At 36.9% G+C, this 21,208-nt stretch overlaps 2 protein-coding genes across 10 annotated transcripts in view; one reads left to right on the forward strand and one right to left on the reverse strand.

Annotated features, from left to right (window-relative positions):
- Positions 1 to 21,208, forward strand: part of LOC139970045 (uncharacterized) — a 289,538-nt gene that overhangs the window by 91,847 nt on the left and 176,483 nt on the right. For 7 of the 8 annotated variants that reach the window (XM_071975640.1, XM_071975643.1, XM_071975637.1 and 4 more), the window contains 3 exons: positions 798 to 874; positions 13,412 to 13,473; positions 19,107 to 19,142. The exons of the other annotated variant lie outside the window; for it this stretch is intronic. In XM_071975640.1, the coding sequence (XP_071831741.1) occupies positions 798 to 874; positions 13,412 to 13,473; positions 19,107 to 19,142 (175 nt within the window). The remainder of the gene's footprint in view (positions 1 to 797; positions 875 to 13,411; positions 13,474 to 19,106; positions 19,143 to 21,208) is intronic. 8 annotated transcript variants of the gene reach the window in all.
- LOC139970080 (uncharacterized) overlaps positions 1 to 21,208 on the reverse strand; it is a 496,120-nt gene that overhangs the window by 61,881 nt on the left and 413,031 nt on the right. The gene's annotated exons all lie outside the window — the stretch shown is intronic.

Below are 21,208 nucleotides of genomic sequence, written 5' to 3' on the forward strand. Positions count from 1 at the left end.
TCCAAATGAGATTTTTTTTCTCATTTGGAAATGAAAAAGGGGTTTTCTGACTTGCGAAGTGGGGGGGGCGGAATGATACTTCCGTCCCTCCACATTTTTCACTGGGGGCTGGCGCCCCCCCCCCCCCAGCCCCCCGGTTCCTACGCCCTTGAGTTTAAACAAACATCTCCTTAGTTATTAACATAAAGTTCTAAGCTTGACCGACTAATTCGCCTTTAAGCTTGCCCTACTAATGTAAAATAGAGTTTTCACATAATTGGCCCTCCAAGCTTTTTCTCAATCTGCATAAGACATTTCGTTGTTTACATTAGCATCCCGCTTTATACTGCGCAACTTTCACGGACCGTACGGTACACGATGGCATACGATGTAATAACCGATGCGTGCCTATATATGATATGCACATCAACATGTTGAACGCGCGAAAAATGTTGGTTATATTTTTTTAAGGGCAAGTCGTTACTGCCCCCCCCCCTCCCTCCCCCTTAATTAAATTGGGCTCTTACGCCTATGACTATCAATCACGTACAATTTACATACAGCAGTTCTAACTATCATCATTATTATCTGCATTACCATATCCATTCTAATTTATTTTCTTGGATTCGTTGAAACACAAGACTTGTGATTATAATTAGTTCCGGTTAAAATGATCAATCAGATGTGATTTATTTCCTTGTTATTTGTTGTTTACTTTGTTTATCTTCATTGATTTAGTAAACAATAAACCTGACTAGTAGGACATTCCTCTACGTCTTCTACATCTTACACGATGATTACTCTACTTCTATCCATAGGTTTGATTATTACGTTCTGCCAGACGCTATTCCAGTTGGATCCATTCCATCATCCTTTAAATCAAGAAATGTGAAAGGTATTTCACAATGACGTCATAATGGACACATTTAACATTTCTTACATTTAATAAAAGGCTTTACGAACTATGTGAATGTATGTTGACTTGTTGATTGCTTTTGATTCACATACAGGAGAGTAATGAATCAGCAACATATGGTTGCCATTTTATATGAAGGAGACACCCAGAACAGAGTCTTGTGATAATAATAATAATAATAATAATAATAATAATAATTATACGACTTATAATGCGCACACACTACTTAAACAATGAACTAAATAATTGAAATGTAACAACACTTATCGCTAAGCTTGGTTAATTTAAGAGATAAGTCATGTTCCTTTCATTTCGCTCTTTCGATAACCCTGTCTTATAAGATGTTTTGTGAATAGCCATCACATCAATTGATGCTTTAAATCTCTTTCCGAAAAGTAGTGGCATCATACACTTTGGGAAACTTAATTACAGAGCGACAATGATTCTGTAAGGTTTGAAGTAATGTTCTGCCCCTCGGAGGCTGTCAACCCCCCCCCCCCCATAAAAGCACATTTAAACATATCCACACCTCCGCTTAAATCATTCTTTCAATCTGGATTGCAGATTAAAGTCGCGAAGTTTTAATTAACTTCTTTTCAAAGTTCTGCAAACGAAGTTCTTGTTTCTCTGAAATTGCTGCAAAGTGTATTAAAAAATAGGCGTTAACTAAATAGAGACCAAAATGTATCGGAACTGTTGGTGCTAGATGTATTGTACTCAAACTATACGAATATGTAATATTAGCATCACGACTTTATAAAGGCAAAGATAAGACATTCGTTCTGCAGTTTTGTACAGGAACAGAGGGTCTTCAAATCCAACATCATATATGGGGAGGAGGGGGGGGGGGGGGTCTGTGGTCTATCCCCAGAAAAAGGGGAAGTTTAGACTTCAAATGATACCTTCTGAGGCATAGTTTGACTTATATGACTTGACTTATGTCCAATATCTAAGTCTAAACGCAACATTGTGTTTTAGCTATTCTAAGTTAGTTTTAAATTTGGCTAATACAATGAAGCAGCTTTCACAGGCTTCGCCCTTTTGACACCACCCCCCCTCCCCAACCAGTTCCTAACACTACAACCCGCAGTAAAGTGTGTTCTTCTCACAAATAGATTAATGTGTTTTAAAATTTCTTCAAGAGAACAAAAATATCTCCAAAGGGTGCAGCTTAAGTCCAGCAGATCCCCACCAGCTTGCTTGGAATACATTATAGATAACTATAATTTATTGATTACATCTGTATTGAATTGTAGTGCTTTAAACTCGCTACGAGAGAACAAGGGATATCACCAAATGCAAAAACTTCAGGTAGCTTCCCCTCCTGGAACTAACCATGGGCTTGAAATATATTCCAGAGAAAGCCCCTCGACCCCGCTTGAGCTCTTAGAAACGTCCTGTGCAATTTTGAGGTTATAAGCTTCTTCCTGACAACCCTATCTAAAAATTCTGCAGCTTCCGGGGACTTCGCATCACACCCTTTAATAACAATAAACTATCAAAGAAAAATATGTCAATTACATTTTTGGTCTGTAAATCTGCATACAAAGCAAAATGTGCATAAGACAGGCTTTATGCTTATTAGATGAGTACTAGTTTAATTTTCAAGCCATCAATATACATATTGTGTATCGATTTGGTACAGTTTCACATCGATAGTATATACTTAATGAGGTAACGATGTATACTTCATTACATTTAATTATTTATTTGGTGGGTCGATATCGACCCAAATAATCATTGAATTTAAAAAAAAATAGTACTCAGCCACCTTACATCCTACAGCATTCATTAAGGTATTGAAATGTAGCTAAGACCATACGTTTGTGTATAAAACAAATAAAAAGGGGGGTAACTGTGAAATATTTTTAGTGGGTGGGGCTCAAAGGTCAAAGTCAATCTGAAAATGACGTAATTTGGCTAAAAATCTATGTTCGCTTCATAAAAATCGTGACAGAAAATAAGAGTTGAACAAACCCCCCCATTATATTTGGTATAAACCCTAACATGTTTTGAACATATTCTGAGCATTTCAGGAATATATCTATAGAGAGCTCTGAGAAAAATGCAAATGACCTTGAAATTTCCTGTAATTTGACACCAAAATCGTCCAAATCCGTTCATTTTTGAGAAAAATCTCGTTCCCGAACGCTTCAACCTACGTACGTTGATTTTTTTTTCTTATTTTAGATATTTAGGCCATTGCAACATTTGTAATTGATAGTTATGGCATAGCGCCCTCGCATTCCTTTGTAAGTTGATAGCAACCGCCGTTCTTGCGCAATTCTGTGACACTGAAGTATTTACTGTACAGCTCAATGGACTTTCACTTTCAAATAGGGCTGGGCTGCACACAGCGTCCCAAATTACGGCCCAATAGGCCCTAAAGATGTGGGACGATTGGTCAGATACCATGATGAGGTCCAGGACCTTCTGGTAGAACCAGTTTATCAAGGTTCGGTCCTTTGAGGACCCATAAACTGTAAGTTCAACAGCGTTTTTGGTTCCTTGCTTTTTGCAAAGCAAGGAACCTATGCATTCAACTTGGCGTGTGTGTGTGTGTGTGTGTGTATGTGACGCTTGGCTTGTGTACACGATATCTTAATAAGGAAAAGATGTATCATGATCAAATTTGGTGGGTGGATAGCGCATAGTAAGAGGAAGATCCCTATTGTTTTTGGTGCCCACAAAGGTCACCAAAGGTCAGTTATGGTCCAAAAACCCAAAATATTAAAACTGCAATAACTCCTGGTGCCAATGTGCGACAAGGTTGATATTTTGGGACAAGTTGTGAACTGGTTAGGGGAACATTTTGAAATTTAACGGTAATGTGATCGAAGGTCAACAAAGGTCAATTAATGATAAAAAACTAGTATTTTTGCGATAACTTGAGAACGAAATGTCCGTTAGGGTTGGGAGTTGCTTCAATGCAATCCAATTGTCGACCCGCATGTGGGTGACCTTTGACCTCAATTTGACCTCTGGTGACCTTTACGTGTATTGGGGATTTTTACAGTTTTGATGCTATTTTCAGATGTCAAAGGTACCTTCTGATCATAAATGTCAATAGGTTGACCCCCGTGTGACCTTCGTGTGCGAAGTTATACGAGGTCAAAGTTAATTTTCAGACATTTAACACAATAACTCCCAGTTCCAATGTGTGACATGGTTGATATTTTTGGAGTAGTTGCAAATGGTATAGGGTAATATTTTCAAACTTAACGGTCAGGTGATTCAAGGTCACCAAAGGTCAATTAATGATATAAAACTAGTATTTTTGCGATAACTTGAGGACGAATTGTCCGTTAGGGTTGGGAGTTGCTTCAATGTTATCCAATTGTCGACCCGCATGTGGGTGACCTTTGACCTCAATTTGACCTCTGGTGACCTTTTCGTGTTTTGGGGATTTTTACAGTTTTGATGCTATTTTCAGATGTTAAAGGTACCTTCTGATCATAAATGTCAATAGGTTTACCCCGGATGAGCTTTGTGTGTGAACTTATATGAGGTCAAAGTTAATTTTCATACATTTAATGCAATAACTCCCAGTGCCAAGGTGTGACAAGGTTGATTTTTTTGAACAAGTTGCAAATGGTATAGGGGAATATCTCAAACTTAGCGGTCATGTAATCCAAGGTCACCAAAGGTAAAAAACTGGTATTTTGGGGGGAGAAAATGGGCAAAGAAAAAATGTTTGAATTTTTACAGTTTTGATGCTCTATTTAGGTCTCACCGATCAAAAATGTCAATTGGTTGACCTCCGGGTGACCTTTGTGTGTGAAGTTATGTATACAAGTTCAAAGTTAATTTTTAGACATTTAGTGCAATTAAATCCCAATGCCAAGGTGTGACATGGTTGATATTTTGGGACAAGTTGTGAATGGGGTGGTGGAACATTTTCAAACTTAAAGGTCATGTCATCTGGGGTCACCAATGTTATCATATCTGTTGACCCGCTTGTAGGTGACCTTATATTTCTTACATTTTCGACGCATTATTTAGATCTCAAAAGTGCCTTTTGATCAAAAATCCGATCACATTTTGTGATCACAAAAGTGTTGGCTATAGTGTTGGTTACTTTATGGGTACATGTAGGACCACAATTACGTGGACTATTTGAGCCCAATCTTGCTTGATAATATTATGTGTATTGTCATATACCCAAGCAAGGAACCACAGTGCCCTTGGGCTCTTGTTTACAAAAATGGCTAGGCTAGGCCTAACCTTATGCCAACGTTAGGCTGTAATTGTAGAAAGTAAACAAAGTAAACAACATTTGTACTAAATGAAATCAGTCATAACTCTGTCAATCCTCAACCGATTTCAGAAAATAAGGTATCATCTGAAAGAGCAACCCCAGAAGAACCTGTATCATACAATTTGAAGTCAATTTTGAAGTCATTAGTGATTTTATTGTATTTTGGTGTTTTCCAATTAAAACAAAAGTACATCCTAATTTGCATATTATAATTTGCATATAATTTGCAATTTTTATAAAATTATCAATTCCAAATTTTGTTCTCTATTGATCTAAATCAACTTCCTAATAGAGAAGTTGTCCCTAACCTTTATAAGCCAGCCCTAACAAGATAAGTTTCCCAAATCCTAATTGTGTGCCCAACCCCCCATGCGTTAAAAGGTCGCTTGTTATCTGTCGAAGTTTTAACTTAATATTTTTGTTTGATTTTCGATGAGATGCTTAACTGTCATATTGAAAAATTAAGTATTAGAGTAACCACTAATCTTGCAAGTAGTAGTTAAGAGAGGGATTCAGATACAATTCAAGTAGTTTCCAAGGTTCGCATTAGCCGCGGGATTGCGAGATTCCCACAATATGATTTCAAATCCTGCATGTCCAAAGTTGCTAAGTCGGGATTTCTCGTAATAAATTTCAGCTCTCAACTTGAATTAAACATATACATTACGGCTGTGTCCGTGTAGCGATTAATTGCTAAACGATCGCATTTGGAATAAAGGTTTAGTAAAAAGCCGCGAATATGTTTGTTTTGATATCCCCGTCGATAATCCATCTTAACATCCCGTAAATTTGCTTGCCAGTCTTTCCTTCTATTAATAAATGAATGAAAAATGTAGCAATTTTGAGAATTCCAATATTTACGTATGCACGAACGTATACAGTAGCTACAACTATGAGAGGAAAGCACTTGCTATGGCCTACCAGAGTTAGCTGCTTGATGACAACAAAGACACGTGCACTCGACAAACTATGTTTGGGTTAAATCCCCACAAATCTCTGACCACATGGTAGGCTAAATTAACAAAGAGTCAACATGGAAATATAGCCTAACAATCTGTTTGTTCGCTTCAATTGTTTTGCAGTTGGCTCGAGCTAAAATGTCCATGGAATACTTGCATTATTACTGCTATCTTCGACCACATGCTAGCCTAACACCACACTAATTCAATGGGAAAATCTTGCCTTAACCATCGGTTTTTTGACACACACACACACAAAAGCGTAGACTTGTATACAACTTACAATTAGCTGTTGTTTACAATTATTTGGAAGGTTTGTGCTATGTTTTGAAGAGGTAATAGAGTATTGTACGTTCACTGTTACTGTTGCGATGGATTAGAGATTTCAATGTTGAGTAGCTTTCACCGGTGTCATATTTTCGTTTTCGGTGTTGAGTGATTTTATTCACACAGGAAAAAGAACCATTACGAATGGCTAAAACTAGAAATAGTAAGCAATTAAAACAGCCATCTACACTACAAGAAAGTTATTTCATTAAATTAATCTTCCGTACTTGCGTGTCTTGATTAATCAAAACATGAAATAATGAAAGCACTCGCGTAGCAATTACGCCCCCCCCCCCCTCTAAGAAAATGGGTACCCATTTTGTGTGTATTCGATTCGGGTACCCGAATGTTAGGTCGTGTACCCGGGTATTCGGGTACCCGACTCAGACCTAGAATGTTTTTACTCATTAAATAAAACTAATGCTCAAGAGAAATTGTTCATCCTTCGCTTGGATCAAGTAAATTATCATGGATGCAACTATGCTGCAGGCTATGGTAGTCTCTGATGAAAAAGGAATTATCGTGATTATTCAAAATATTTACGTGTTTCTTGAGTTTATGGAAATGAGCATTTGTCATATCGTCACAAGTAATGTAACTGAATCATAACAGTAATACTAGGGACGTGCAGTTAGGGAAGCCTCGCAAATCTAACCGCCGGTTCCGGGCCGGCGGAAATCTCGCACCCCTTGCTCATTATGCATGTGCATATTGGTCCCATGGTTGAATGCACACAAGCTGGTTGCCAGCCGGAGTAATGAGCACAGTGTCCTGACAACACAAGGCTGGTTATTCTTCACAAACAATGAGCAAACTTGGCCAAGTGACCGGATTAACTTTTGCGGTTTTGACAGTCAATAGAGCGGTAGTTTATGTTGCAAAGTGACTTATACACTAAAATCCGCCACTACCAAATGTCCGAGATTCAGTACTTTATATAATTCTTGCAAATCTTCCACGTTATCAAACCTCACAAATAAAATTTCTTGGGTCTCTTATGAACAATTGTGAAACTCCCCTACTCGAAAGTTCGATAAAAGCAGCCTTTACCTGGGCCTATACATTATGAGCCTTGTTCAACGAGTGGTACGTAACTATGAATTAAAACTGAATCAGCCATTGCATTAAATATATGCCCCCAAGAACTTCAGAAAACCCATATTGACACACCAGAATTTAATCAAAACAATAGTTAAGCTATGCCACACATGTATGTTAAAGAGAGAACATCGACCGTAACGTTGATTTCTGAAGCTAACTGCGACATAAATTCAACGAATAAACAGATGGTTTAGGCTTGATTTTTCCCATTGACTTAGTGTGTTAGGCTGCCATGTGGTTAGAGATATAAGTAACTATTCGGTGAAAATTTTAATGCAAGCTAATTTGCGATACAGTTTCAGTTTATTTCTCCACATTGTATTGCATTGTTTCAAGCAGAGAACCTTCAAGCTGTTGTATAGCTCAACCCCGGTATGATAATGACATGTGTAGGCTACTCGACAAAATTTTCCAGAAACGTAATGGTAATACACCCACCCCACTAGGGTTGGGCGATATTTGCTTTTTAACGTCACGATAAATAGTTCAAAGATTATCGTGATATTTCGATAATTATACGATAATTTTTCCTTGCTGTCAACTGCCGAATTCCCACCAACCCCTGTTGCGTGCGAGCATAATGGCGTGGGGTCCAGGGGCCCGCCTTAGGGCCCCGGTGGGGTCAAGGGGTGGAACCCCCTTGTGTGGGGTCCAGGGACAAAGGCCCCGGAAAATTTTAGTATTTTTGCGTGTCTGGCGATAAAAAATTCGCAGTAGAGGATTCAAAGTACTGACAACTTTTTGAATTTAAATTGTCACGAAACTGATGAAAATTTGAAAATGACAAGTGAGAGTTGCTATATTATGTGATAAAATGAAAAGAGATTTAATCTGTCCTACAATCTTTAAAAAGTTTAACTAACAAAACTGTCAATATTATGAAACAAACTACGTTCGGCAAAGCCCCGTTTCTAGACTGCCTAACAATGAACAGCGTGTACTATACGTACATCAGTTTACAACTGCAGTGTTTACCCCTACTTAAATATCATGGTAGGCATACTGTACATGGGCTGCGATTTTTCCCAACAACCCCCTGTCTAACACCTGTTTGTTAACATTTTTGGCACGTTTCCAAAAAACTTTTCATGGAGTAAACTATTTTGGCTCCACTCTAGAATTAATAAGGTAAGTCAGTAAAGGATCGGTAAAGTTATGCGAAATATTATCTTAGACGTTCAAGAAAAGTATATATCCCCGTAACATTAAGGTAAGTAAAACACACCTCAAGCCAACCGACTCCTCCGCATGAACAAAACAATCTATTCCCCATGGTACACTCGAGGCACAGTCTATACCATACAGACATAGCACGATATCAAGGCCCCAATAGCTACAGTATGGCTATCTTTATGAAAGTAAACCTTTTAATCCCATGTTTTAGGCCACTTGGCATGATTAACTGAATGCTAAATATTGTTTCCATGTCCTTGTAGAAAACGTCAACTTCGCAAAATACAATTAGTTGTGTTTTTGTTGTTACGTGAGATCCGTAACCGGCGAAGTGGTTAGGCTATTTACTATACACTTAACTATGGTAGGATATTAATTTTTCCTTTTTTGGGGGTGGAAATTCTAGAAAATACTTTCTTTTCCCCCCGCCAGATGTGGTCGTATGGTTTATTCATAAATGGGTGTACTAGAGCCTTGTCTACATGACATTAGTTGCATTTAGCACGATATGCCAGTTTCGCGTGAATTTTTCGAAAGTATTTTGCTCGATCTTTCGTAAAATTTGAAAGGTGTACCAACTTACTGTTCGTACACAATTGCTAATTTCTGTACTGATTTTCAGAGTAGTAAAGGACGTTTTTTTTACGAAGTTCAAAAGTCAGTAAATGAAGTTGATAAACTATTTCTTTCAACTTTTTTAACCATGGAATGCTAGAATAACATTTACACTTAAAACGGAGAAAGGATAATGGCATTTTTTTCCACATTTATTCCAAATTTCTTTCACAAGAAATTATCGTCATTTGTTCAATCCTCATGTCTACGATCTAGCTGGCTAAAAAAAAGTACAGCTTCGCTGGAGTGCGAAAAATTCCCTACAGTCAACCGATTTTTTTTCACCTAGCTAGGTAGTGTAGGTCCTGTTCTATACAACTTAGTAGGATTATTCTAAAGTCATCCCGTATGTTAGGCTCTGGTTCACGCTTATGTGCACGTGTACAAGAAGTGAGATTGTGATTTCTTTTTTAGATTTTTAAATCTTAAAACTTCAGGAAACTTAATGTCCTTGCAATAAGGCAACGAAACTTTTTGTTCCTACTTGGCCGACTGGGAAAATAAGAAAGATAGCATTTTAGATTCCTGCAGTGTAAATTCACATTTCCTTACTTACTTTTCACAGAAGTTTTGCTTCTGCAGTAGGATAAAATACGGCGTATAAACACACTATCTTTTTGAAACGTTTGAATACCGTGAGACTTAGCTATGATGTTTTGTTCAACTCACTATTGTGTTCAAATCGGCTTAGTAAAAACTTGACCGCGGCTGTGAATGTAACTGTATAGCGTGGAGGGTGGTTTGGAGAGAGTGTGCACTCAAGTGTGACTCATTATCTGCTTGTGGCTGTGCTCATTATAGCCGCGGAAAAATCCACCGGCCCGGACATGGCGGTTAGATTTGCGAGGCTTCCCTTAGTTATAGATGATTTGTCCAGTCTTGTAGCTCCGTAATATAACTCAATTAAGTAAATACAAATACATTAAGTCTTTTTCTATCATCAATATTTAAATTATTAGTTTTCATGGTATTTTATGACATCACTAATGCGTTGTAATATAAAGCGGAATATCTTGTTAACCGGGTAGCTTTACAAACATCACGAGCAATCAAATGTTTTATTTCTCTGTACAATAACACATCTATACTAAGATTTTACTTAAATTCATTATTTAAATTAATTAATAGTAATGTAAATACATACAAACCTCTCTATCTCCATCCCTCAACATAATTTCTCAGACTCGTACACAGTGTACGCTCTCTAAAGTAGAACGATAGCGACAGAAAAGAAATCTCTCATTTTCATATATAATGTAGTTTATATGTTACCAAGCAACATATTTTTTTTTATTTTCCAAATAGCACACCGGAAAGTTATAAAAAAGTGAATTATGTCATCCCTTTTTCGCCACCGTAATTTAGGAATTTGCAAACACTGCAACGACCTTGAACAGCCCTCAGGTCAGTGAATGATGTCACTGTGATGATCTTTTCTGTTGTGAACTGTTCAGTACGGAGCTGTGCGTGCATTTCGTGTCAGCATAACTGTTATTTTCCGGCGTAATGTTCAAGACATAAATAGAAACTGAATATCATGGTGTTTCTTGATTTCTTCACGACGTGTTTCCAAGTTTTTTTTTTTACGAAATTTGCGGCGATTTCGCAACGATTTCCCAATATCTGAAGACGTAACTCGCAAGCTGACCCAAAGTAACGTAAATCTTAAGATCACGTTTTTGGCGGGTTTTATACAGAGTGATGTATGAATGTGCTCACTTACCAGTCAAACTGGCACAATAACAATAGTGATGATAGTCTCAAACGTAGTTTAGTATAACATCCGAAAGAAAATCCAAAGTTCTAAACAAAGTAGATTCGCTTGTATGCACTAGGCCTACTGTAAAACATAAACGTTCCTTGTTCCGTGCGTCATTAAATCCAACAGAAAGGTTTCATTGAGCTTGAAATACAACCGCATTTGAACTCAATCGAGTAGTTAGTCTAGATCGAACAATTTTCTCACTACATGCAATGCCTATTGTGTTTATTCACATGCATGCCTCGTGGTTTGGGCTTCAGGAGGAATCGTATTCTAGCCCAACTTCACGAAGATCCGCAAACCGTACTTTCACACTGTGCAAACATAAGTGACAGTGTGCGCTACCGTAAGTAATACACGATGTTTTGTTTCGCTCGAGCATACACACATTTCCGATTCGTATTACATTTAAAGTGGTTTGGAGGGTATGAACACAGCTCTGCCCAAAAAGAGTGACTCTGCCTAAGCGACGTCTATGCCCCAATTGAAATTTGCACGTGGATTCTCTCCTCACATAATCAACCTATATAGGTTGTTCACGTCTGACATGTCTTCCAGTTCCAACACTTACTGTTGCATTTATCGGGATATATATAAATAATGCGGCATAAAAGCATCAATCTTTCAAACTTTTTTTACTTTAGTGACCTTGCCACACGCAAATTTCAATTGGGCTCGAGATGGCTCTATGGCCGATTATTCCGTAATTTACATTGGGGCAGTCGGCTTCACTAAAACGACAAGAAAAAGCAGGAACAATAACACCTTATTACAATTAGACCGTTAAATGTCTCACGCAGTGTATCAAATCTCCTCTCTGGTTTAGGTTTTTTGTCGAGTCCAATATAGAGTAGGTTGCAACTAAACTTACACACTAAGTGCACACAGCTGAAGTACACTACGCCGAGCTCACTTTTTATCATCATAATGACGTCACATGTCACTGTAGATCACGTGATCACCATATCGCTGTTCGCGAAAGCCCAAGTTTTGTTTAAAAAATCAACGAGTTTAGGAATTTTTTTTAAGCCTTTCCCAACATCGGATTGACTTGAATTTTCACATGTGTAATATGGAAACCAACTAGAATACTCTTGAATAAAATCGTATTTTTTCGTCGATGCTGAAAAATCACTATCGTTCATCTTTAATTGTTCTGTGTTTAAATGACACATCTAGAATATCATTGTTAATGGTGGAGTGACGTCACTGCTGATGATGTCATCATTGATCAATCTCAAAAACATAAGTAGTTAGTGTAAACGACACGTTTGCCCGATCAATTAAATGTTTGACTATTTTAGACAGATGTGTGTATAATAGCTACTAAGTGATAACAGCTCAGAGAGAGATTCAGATGTCAGTTTGTGTATTATTTAGAATATTCTAAGCCGTCGATATATGGATTTCATCTTCTGACACTCTCATAACGTACTCCCCCTTCCCCCACCCCCACCCCTCCCCCATACACTCCTGAATACTATCCAATTTGCAAAGCACGGTATCAGCTGTCACCTGCACCGTGTTCTTACACCTATGATTTATTTTAAGTACAGTTTGAAGAACATTAAACAAAGAACCCTGGGTGTAAACCAAAATAACCTTCCTTTACAGAACTGGAATGCTCTTAGATCCAGCAGTCCTTTTACATGGAGACTGGTTACGTTTTTATGAAAATGTTTTGTTTATTCTTTTACATACTTTAACTTTAAATTTGCTACAACACAAATCCCCTCTTCTTCTTTTAAACTTTTTTTAAACAATGTTTAATTATGGCTCTCGTGATTTGTGATGACGTCACCGATGTTGGCTTTTCTCTGATCCGTTCATCATCTCATGGATTATTATTGTTGATCTGAGCATCGAATACTCGACTATCATAATTTGGTTTTTAATGTAGTCCAAGATTAGTTTCTGTTTGAAAGGAAGCATATGCTTTCATTTAGGATAATTATATAATTGATCAGATATGTTAATGAGATGATAACAATTCTTAACTCATTTATGTTATAACTAAGAGGATAATAGCTGTAAACCGATCTAGTATAAAACCGAGATGATTATGATAGTAAATTGATCGGTAATCTGACTGAGATATAAGGATTGTAAACTGATCAGCTATATTACTGATATGATAATGATAGCAAACTAATAAGATCAAACTTAAGGAATGAACTAGATCGATTACTCAGCTAATATGAAGTTATCATCGAGAGCCAACATAAATCTCGTTATTATAATATTTATGATTTCATTCCCGACCAACAAAGATTAAGTATGCACCTATCATTAACATATCTCTCTTTTTTGTTTTTCATCAGTTTGGAATACTACCGTCCATGGCGAGGATCGTCGTCTGAATCTACAAACCGGTCAATGGCAGGTAAAGAGTTCGATCACCTTTCATTCAGCTATTGCTAATATTGCAAGTCTGGTCAGCTTGTTTGCGGTATGCTGCCCTAGCACTATTTTCAGTCCCCAATAAGTGTAAATAAATCAATATAGTGATACATTATCTGTGAAGTTTACGTGTTGCTAGTAATATTAGAAGTTCCGATGTAAAGAAAGAACTTTCAGACATCTTCCCGCTCAAACTTCCAAGGAGGGGGGGGGGGGGGGGTTGTGGAGAGAGCGGATGGAATCTTGCGTACGAACATTGTCTAAATGAATCTCTTTCAGCGCTCACAACGCTTAGTTCTATATTGACACACCCGTACAATTTCCATGTCAGTTTGATATTGCAAACATAGCTATAGCTAATAGATTGACTTTTGGACAGGTTTGCCAATATTGTACAATCGTTTTTGACACGTGCCGTTTTATTAATATTCGAGATTGTGAATTTGTATCTAATAAACTTCACGTTTATTCTGAGATGAAACCGTAGAATGTTGTAAATCATATTGAACAGGTCTGTTCTTGTAATTTTTGTGTAATTGTTCATCATAACACATAACAACAGTCGTAACAGTCCGTTAAACTGACCCTGTATCTAACTGTACCAGCTCCTTGGTATTAACTGGCCATGTTTAGGTTTTTAGTTGTTTCTGATGGTGTGAAACGTGGTTCTTCCATCATCATTTTAACACTAAAAGATATATACTTTAAATTGTTGGTCTTGATTCAAGGTAATTACTTATCAAATTAAATTTAACCATTTCTATGGTACTTTGCGAATTGGTCAAATGCACAGGATTGAAGTGGATTTGTTCCAAATACAGTATAGTCGGTAACTGATAATCTGATTTATCATCGGCTAATTGTTTATTTTATCTTGATAACTATCTTCAAGTGTTAAGGATAGTTTATTGCCACACCCAGACCTTCCAGCCTCATTTATTACTTACTTGTTAGTATCTAGGATTGGGTTGAGAGTTGAGGGCGCCAAATAATACAGGAAAAACTCACGTAAACTGTTGTATCACGTTTATTATAAACGTAGAAACAAACTTATAAAATTCTGGCAGTGAACAGAAATACATATCTTTAAAATATATTTTTGAGGTAAAAGTCTGTCAGTAAATTACGAGCATTGGTATGATAATTAACAACCGAGCATAATGTTTCAACATTTAGTAGAACACTGGTAGCGTGTATGATTTGAAACAACATAATTGACATAACCGACGCTGCTTAACGTTTCCAACATTCCACTACATCCTCGTGAAACATTGGTATTATTCTTCTGAACCAAAAACGTAGCTGAAGTACAAATTAATGACATTAACAAATATCTTAATCAAATAATGTCTTCATCTAAATGAATGTATTGAACATATCCTGCTTTTACGTCACCATCTCGATCAGGGTTGGCCGGTTTTTACTGGGCGGTTTTTACCGCCCCGGTAAAAACAAGTTTTTTACCGGTTTTTACTGGGAGGTTTTTCCCACCTATAAGTGGGAAAAACTGGGAAAAATCGGGAAAAACCTCAAATTATATAGAATTCCTAAAAACTCATGTGGAACTTGTGGAGGAGCATAGAATCTACAAGAAAATGGCATCTTATGGTAGGGGGTTGGGTTACATCCAAAGAACAGCTATGATCTATAACTTGTGAGTTTACCGATTAGACTATTATAAATAATTCAAATAAATAATATATTGGATGCTCAAATCAACCAACTTTATTTTCCTATCGAGATGCATAATTCCATTATCTAGAGAATGGACTCGTATCAAACTGTTGGTGCCTCCTAGGGCTATGGTTCGTCATATTATACATGCCACATTAATCCGCTCAGATCCAAATGATGATTCACATCCAAGAACGATCACTTCATGTCTGCGATAAATTGTACTCTGTTCACACTTCGCACTAGGCACTGTACTATGCTTATATTGCTTATAGGCACTGTACTAAGTGACTGTTGTGACATCAACTAATTTGAGAATAAGTAACAATTGGAACAGTTACTTGTGTTGTTGATACTCCTACCTCTTCAGTTAGCCTATACACAGGAAGTGCCCAGTATCAGTGCCCAGTATCACCTCACCTGTCCACCTCAAAGTGTTTAATCACTCATGCATGAAGTTGTATAATAATTGGACCATGTTTGCATCAAGGTAAACAGTTTGGTTGTGTGAATGGCTCCATAGGGCCATTGTGCGTTTAATACTTTAATTGGGCCCATGTGCCTTACAAAGTTTCAAAGCAGTTTCTATTGAGCCCCCTGGATTGAAGTTCACCTCAATAGACTGTTGCCTACTGTATTAATGGAATGAACTGTCTGAGCACATAATATTATATTATTATATGGTTCCTTGTCCCTTTGAGGCTTTGGATGCCATGGTTCGCCACTTCGTTCTATCCTCCGCTGTTTATGCCACATAATAGGCCTGAAGAATTTAGGAGGGGTGAATGTCCCAGTGTAGACCTATAATGGTTTGTGCAATAGGCAATGCATACTGCTAAAGAGATCGTGACAGAATAACTATACATGTGCAATACGAAAAATACTCTTTTTTCCACAAAAAGTAGAATAAGAATGTGATAAAATAGCTCAAAATGAAGCTAAGAAACTCCCATATTCAATAAAATATGCCTGTCATGAAACAATATCGTGCCTACTGATGACCCTGCATTGTACGGACAATTAATACTAGTTTTCGAGACGGAGGCGGTTTTTACCGGTATTTACCAGTTTTTCCCGGTTTTTACCTGGTTTTTACCGCTTAGTGGGAAAAACAGGTTTTTCCCGGGAAAATGCCAACCCTGATCTCGATGTACATTAAATATGAAACCGTGGAATGTTGTTAATCATGTTGCACGTTTTTGTTTATGTTCATTTAATTTCTTGGCAAATGTTCATCATAGCACATACAACAGTCGTAAAAACAGTCCGTTTAGCCGACCCTGTAGCTTACTGTATAGTTGCCCTTGCATGTTTTTCTTTGTAGTAAGCTTCCTGGATTTCACTGGTTATGCTCATTTTTTTTCGTTTTCTCTTGTGTAAGGATAAGTTAGTATTCCATTAACTAAAGCTGCCTATTGCGTCAAAGGTTGTAAATTGACCAAAACGTGAAATATTCGCAGAATTATTGGATACCCTGCAACTAACTAAGATATATCTAGATTTGTTGTTACAATCACGTGACTGCTAATGATTAGTGAATTATATGTCCTTTAACCAGATTTAGACAAATTGTGTCCCATAAATTTAGTGTCATAGATATTTGTTTTGTTAAAAAACTTACTTTAATCTTCCCTGGTGGACTGAAGTAGCTTTAATTTTGGTTAAGTCCTACTCATTCCTTTTACGGTCAAGTTTGCTTCCAGCAGATTGTAGCAAAAACAGCACAAAGTACAGAAGTGCACTTTTGCTATCCGTTCTTCTAAGTTCAATCTTACTCAATTATTAACTCAAATTTATCAGGTAAATGTTTCTGCGTCGGTTCCACGTATACTAATGTGTATTTGACATTAAATACCTGTAGTGTATAGGTCAGAAATGAATATCAACTGGTAATGTAACGAAGGATGGCCGATGCGAAGCAACGCAATTCAACATTGTTGTTCTTCGTATGGTTTTAAAATCATACCAACAACTGGTTTTTAGTGCCTATTGTTTGTGTGTGGAGTGCATAGATAAACGAAATTGCTTGTAAACATCCGACTCACCGTTTCCCAGAATGTGAATGCTGAACATTTTGGCGATTGATATAAATGAAGGAAGAGGTGATACGGTTCTTGATAAATTGAAAGAAAATTGAAGATTGTTTTTGTAAGTTGTGAAAATATTATATTCGTGATTTGGAATATACTGTATAAGAAGAAGATCTTGCAAATATATTTTTTTAGTGGCACCAGATTCGCTCTGTAGAGCAAATCATTACCGGTGATTCGGTAGAGCTGTGATTAATCACTTTAAACGCACATTTACACAACAAGACCATAATAACAGTCAGTGTGTGGCGGGCAATTATACTACTGCTTCGTTCTGTTGTCTAGATACCATGGTAACCAAATAGCTGTAGACACGTATTATGTGACGCTGTATACGAACACAATGTTGAAAATGAGAACGCACATGAATAAGTTGTTTTTCAAGATACTACGTCACGGATATAAATATATGCTAAGCCCGTGCCGTATATTGCTTTCTGAATTTTGTTAAAAAGCATCACACCTACTCAGTCAAAAATGTTTTATTGGTGAAAATATCGATGCATACTTTTCATCTCTAGAATCTTAACGTTGTGACGTCACTGTACGCAGCAAAGTTAGTAAATGTTACTCGTTCTAATAGTGTCAGTTGTAATGGGATTTGGGGGATCCCTATTGATTATATTTTATTAGTTATTTAAATTAGCGTGACTGACATAAATGTGTGGGTCCAAGTAGGCTTATATGTGAAACGGCAGATCTGGTTTAAACTTGAAACAAAGAAACAAGTGTATTTTTTTAGGTAGATTTCATCAATTAGATGTACTTTAACATGCAAGGAAAATCAAAGTAGAGGTGACTGCATTAAAGGTCAACCTAAAGGTGTTAAATTTAAGATTTTATTTAACTTTCAAGAAACGTCTTTTATTACCACCCTCTTTATATGTACAGTACTATGAATAAGCAGCAGCATTATGGTACAAAAAAATGGCAACGGTGAATCTGAACTAATAATGGTTTAAAATATTTGCATTATTTCTTTCGTCTTTTAAGTATATGAGCAACCCAAACCAAGTCCAGCTAACACATAGAGATAGAGCAATGACGAGCTCATGCCTTTTCTGTCAATACTACAGTAGTCTAACAGACACACAGGGAGTATTGGTTACATAAACCCACTCTAAATATTCCTTAATTTACAGACCGTCGCTTCCTGGTCTAAATGTTCCTTGCCTAACGTTAAACAGAGAGGGCCAACTATTTTTAAAACTGATAATGTGCGCATGTACAAACTTCCAATTAAACATACATAGACAGGGTAAATTAAGAAATGAAACAAATTTGTCCAAGGTTTATTATATTTAGTGAAATGTTTAAATTGTTAACATATCTATTTAATGATCCCACTGTGTCTATTATTGTATATTTTGACCAGACATTTCCAAAACTTTGGTAGATATCTTTACACTACTAACAATACGATAGAAACAGACCGTCTCTGACGAAGGGGGGGGGGGGGGGGGGGGGGGGGGGGGGGGGGGTAACTAATGTGCTGCATTGTGGACTAAGCAAGGTTTTGCTTTTCTGACAACGATGTTCTGGGCTTCGTCACTCAGTGTTTGATGACGTCATTCAGTGGTTGATGACGGGTTTAAAAGTGATTTTGTCTTCCCTATTAAGCTGATGTTTGTATTCATGTTATTAAGTCCGTGCATCTTACATTGACGAGTCTGTCTCCTTTATTGACTTTAGGGTGTTCAATGTACATGTGTGTTTACCTGCCAGGAATAGTTTATTGCGATATTTGTGAAGATATATCATTCTAAATTATATATTTTTTGCCTCGTCATGTTATATTTTCCTGAAATTCAATTTCAAAATCTCATGAATAAAATATTTCTCTTCCCTTCAGGCCTGTGACAATTATGGCAATCTACCAGGAGAAGAGGTAAGAGAGACATAGATTCATGTTCCTGTTAATTAGTAACGGTAACTTTAATAACAGACAAAGACGTATTAATTAATGTGAAACAAAGAAATAAGACAAAAGAGTATTATACTTCGTTTCTCATCAGGGTGGGAAGGGGAGGGGGTGGGGAGGGATTATAATGGACGTATATCAAACAGGGAAGTTAGATAAGCCAGTTATAAGTAAATATCTGATAAACAAAGAAACGGATAGACTTTAAAATAAGTTTAGTCCGGTGTTATGGTATGTTACAAGCCTCACACAATATTGGAATATAACTTTTAAGCTGTCAATCCCCTCCCGCCGGCAGATGCTTCATGATTATATTATTTCACTCTGCTGTAGTGCATATCATAATTCGTTAGCAACTCAAAACATTTCAAGAAGATATTTTAAATTTCTTGTAGAAAATCTTTCGTTCATTAATTTCTCCGTGATTTTTTTTTCACAGTTTATTAACCGTGAAAGGAACTGATAAAAAAAAACAGTTTGAATCTCACTTTTATAGGGTAACAGTTATTTCCACACGCAAAGGGCTAACTGTAGAAGTCTATACTCAAATCTTCCATAAATCTCTACTCCGGTATTCTTTAATATAATAAAATCATTAGAATCATTCCCTGGGGTCGGGGAGGGGTTGGGAATGTTTTAGGAGGGTATCCGTTGGGTTATAGCATTGAGTATCATTGTGAAACGGGGCATACACTGTGTCATAAAATCACTACCTCAGAGCAGGGAGTTGTTATAACAACTCCCTGTTCAGAGCGAACTGTTGTTATATGACATATAAGGAAACTAGTAAAAAATGAACGGTTGATGTTTTAGTGACTGAGTGATGACGTCATACAGTAATCCATTACAGAGTGGATTAAAAGGAGGAGGGGTGAATCAAGTAAGTTCCAGTTCGGGTCCGTTTATATAAAAGACATGAACACAACGGTGTAGGTAGCTAACGACACTATAGTGATTTAAGTTGAAGCTGCGTGTATGAGAGTTGAATTTCTTCCAACATAAACTTAAAAAAAGGAAAATTATTGAGCAATATACTGTACTTCCCAAATGTGTGTCTGTTCAAAGCCTCAAGTAAGATTTCGAGATGGTTTAAGACGATTCATATCCCAATTAATTGATTATTTATTAGCACATCATGTTACAGTAATATTTTTTTACGGTAGTTTTTATTCTTTTTTCTTTCTTCTTGCAATAGGAAAGCTAATTTCTGAATATTGTACCAAACCTTTCTAATGTTAGTCAAAATGGTGACACAAACAGGTGACACATATAACACCAACTATGGAGGTTCCATTTTTTTTTAATTCAATTTGTTACATTATATATCTGACTTATCCAGCTAACAAATAATGATTTTATGGGCGTTTAGTATAATGTCAAGGTTTGTTCAGAAAGAACATAAAAGCTGATTTCAAGGCACGTGTTATCTTTCTTCGTAGGGCTCATTTTAATTATTTGCAAATACTACGTTACAGTACAAGTGCAGCTGAGGTCTATTAATGCTACATTAGCATTGTATATACATTGTACTAAGGGAAATTGTGTGTGTACTCACCATGCAGGCGACGGATGAGTTGGCGTGATGAAGTATTTCTTCTGGAAGGCAGATAACTAGCGTCTCGTAGTTCCGTTGTTTCAAGGCTGTGGGAGGGAGGATTCGTCCGACTAAGTTGTTTAAAACTAGAGTATGTTAACCAAAGTTAGATGAAAAAGTTAAATTAACAACACCTCATCCCTCTTCATGGACGTCTTTTATCCACCAACTTTCTTCGGCGAAGTTAAGAAGTCACTCATAATTAAAATCGTTGTAATACATCTTGACATATAGGGTCTGTAGAAATATTGGGTCAAACGGTAAGGTGTTACCATGGAGATTCAGGAACATTATTAATTAATTACCTAGATCTATAGCTATTTTCATGTTAATGGGTAAAGGAAGCAAATTGCCCTTGGATGTCGAACATTAACCCGTCAAAACGTTAACAATACTTACATAAACATTGGTCAGTTTCACCCTTCAACGTCCGGATTAC

This window comes from Apostichopus japonicus, chromosome 7 (genome assembly GCF_037975245.1).
Source record: "Apostichopus japonicus isolate 1M-3 chromosome 7, ASM3797524v1, whole genome shotgun sequence".
NCBI classification, from domain to species: Eukaryota; Metazoa; Echinodermata; class Holothuroidea; order Aspidochirotida; family Stichopodidae; genus Apostichopus; species Apostichopus japonicus.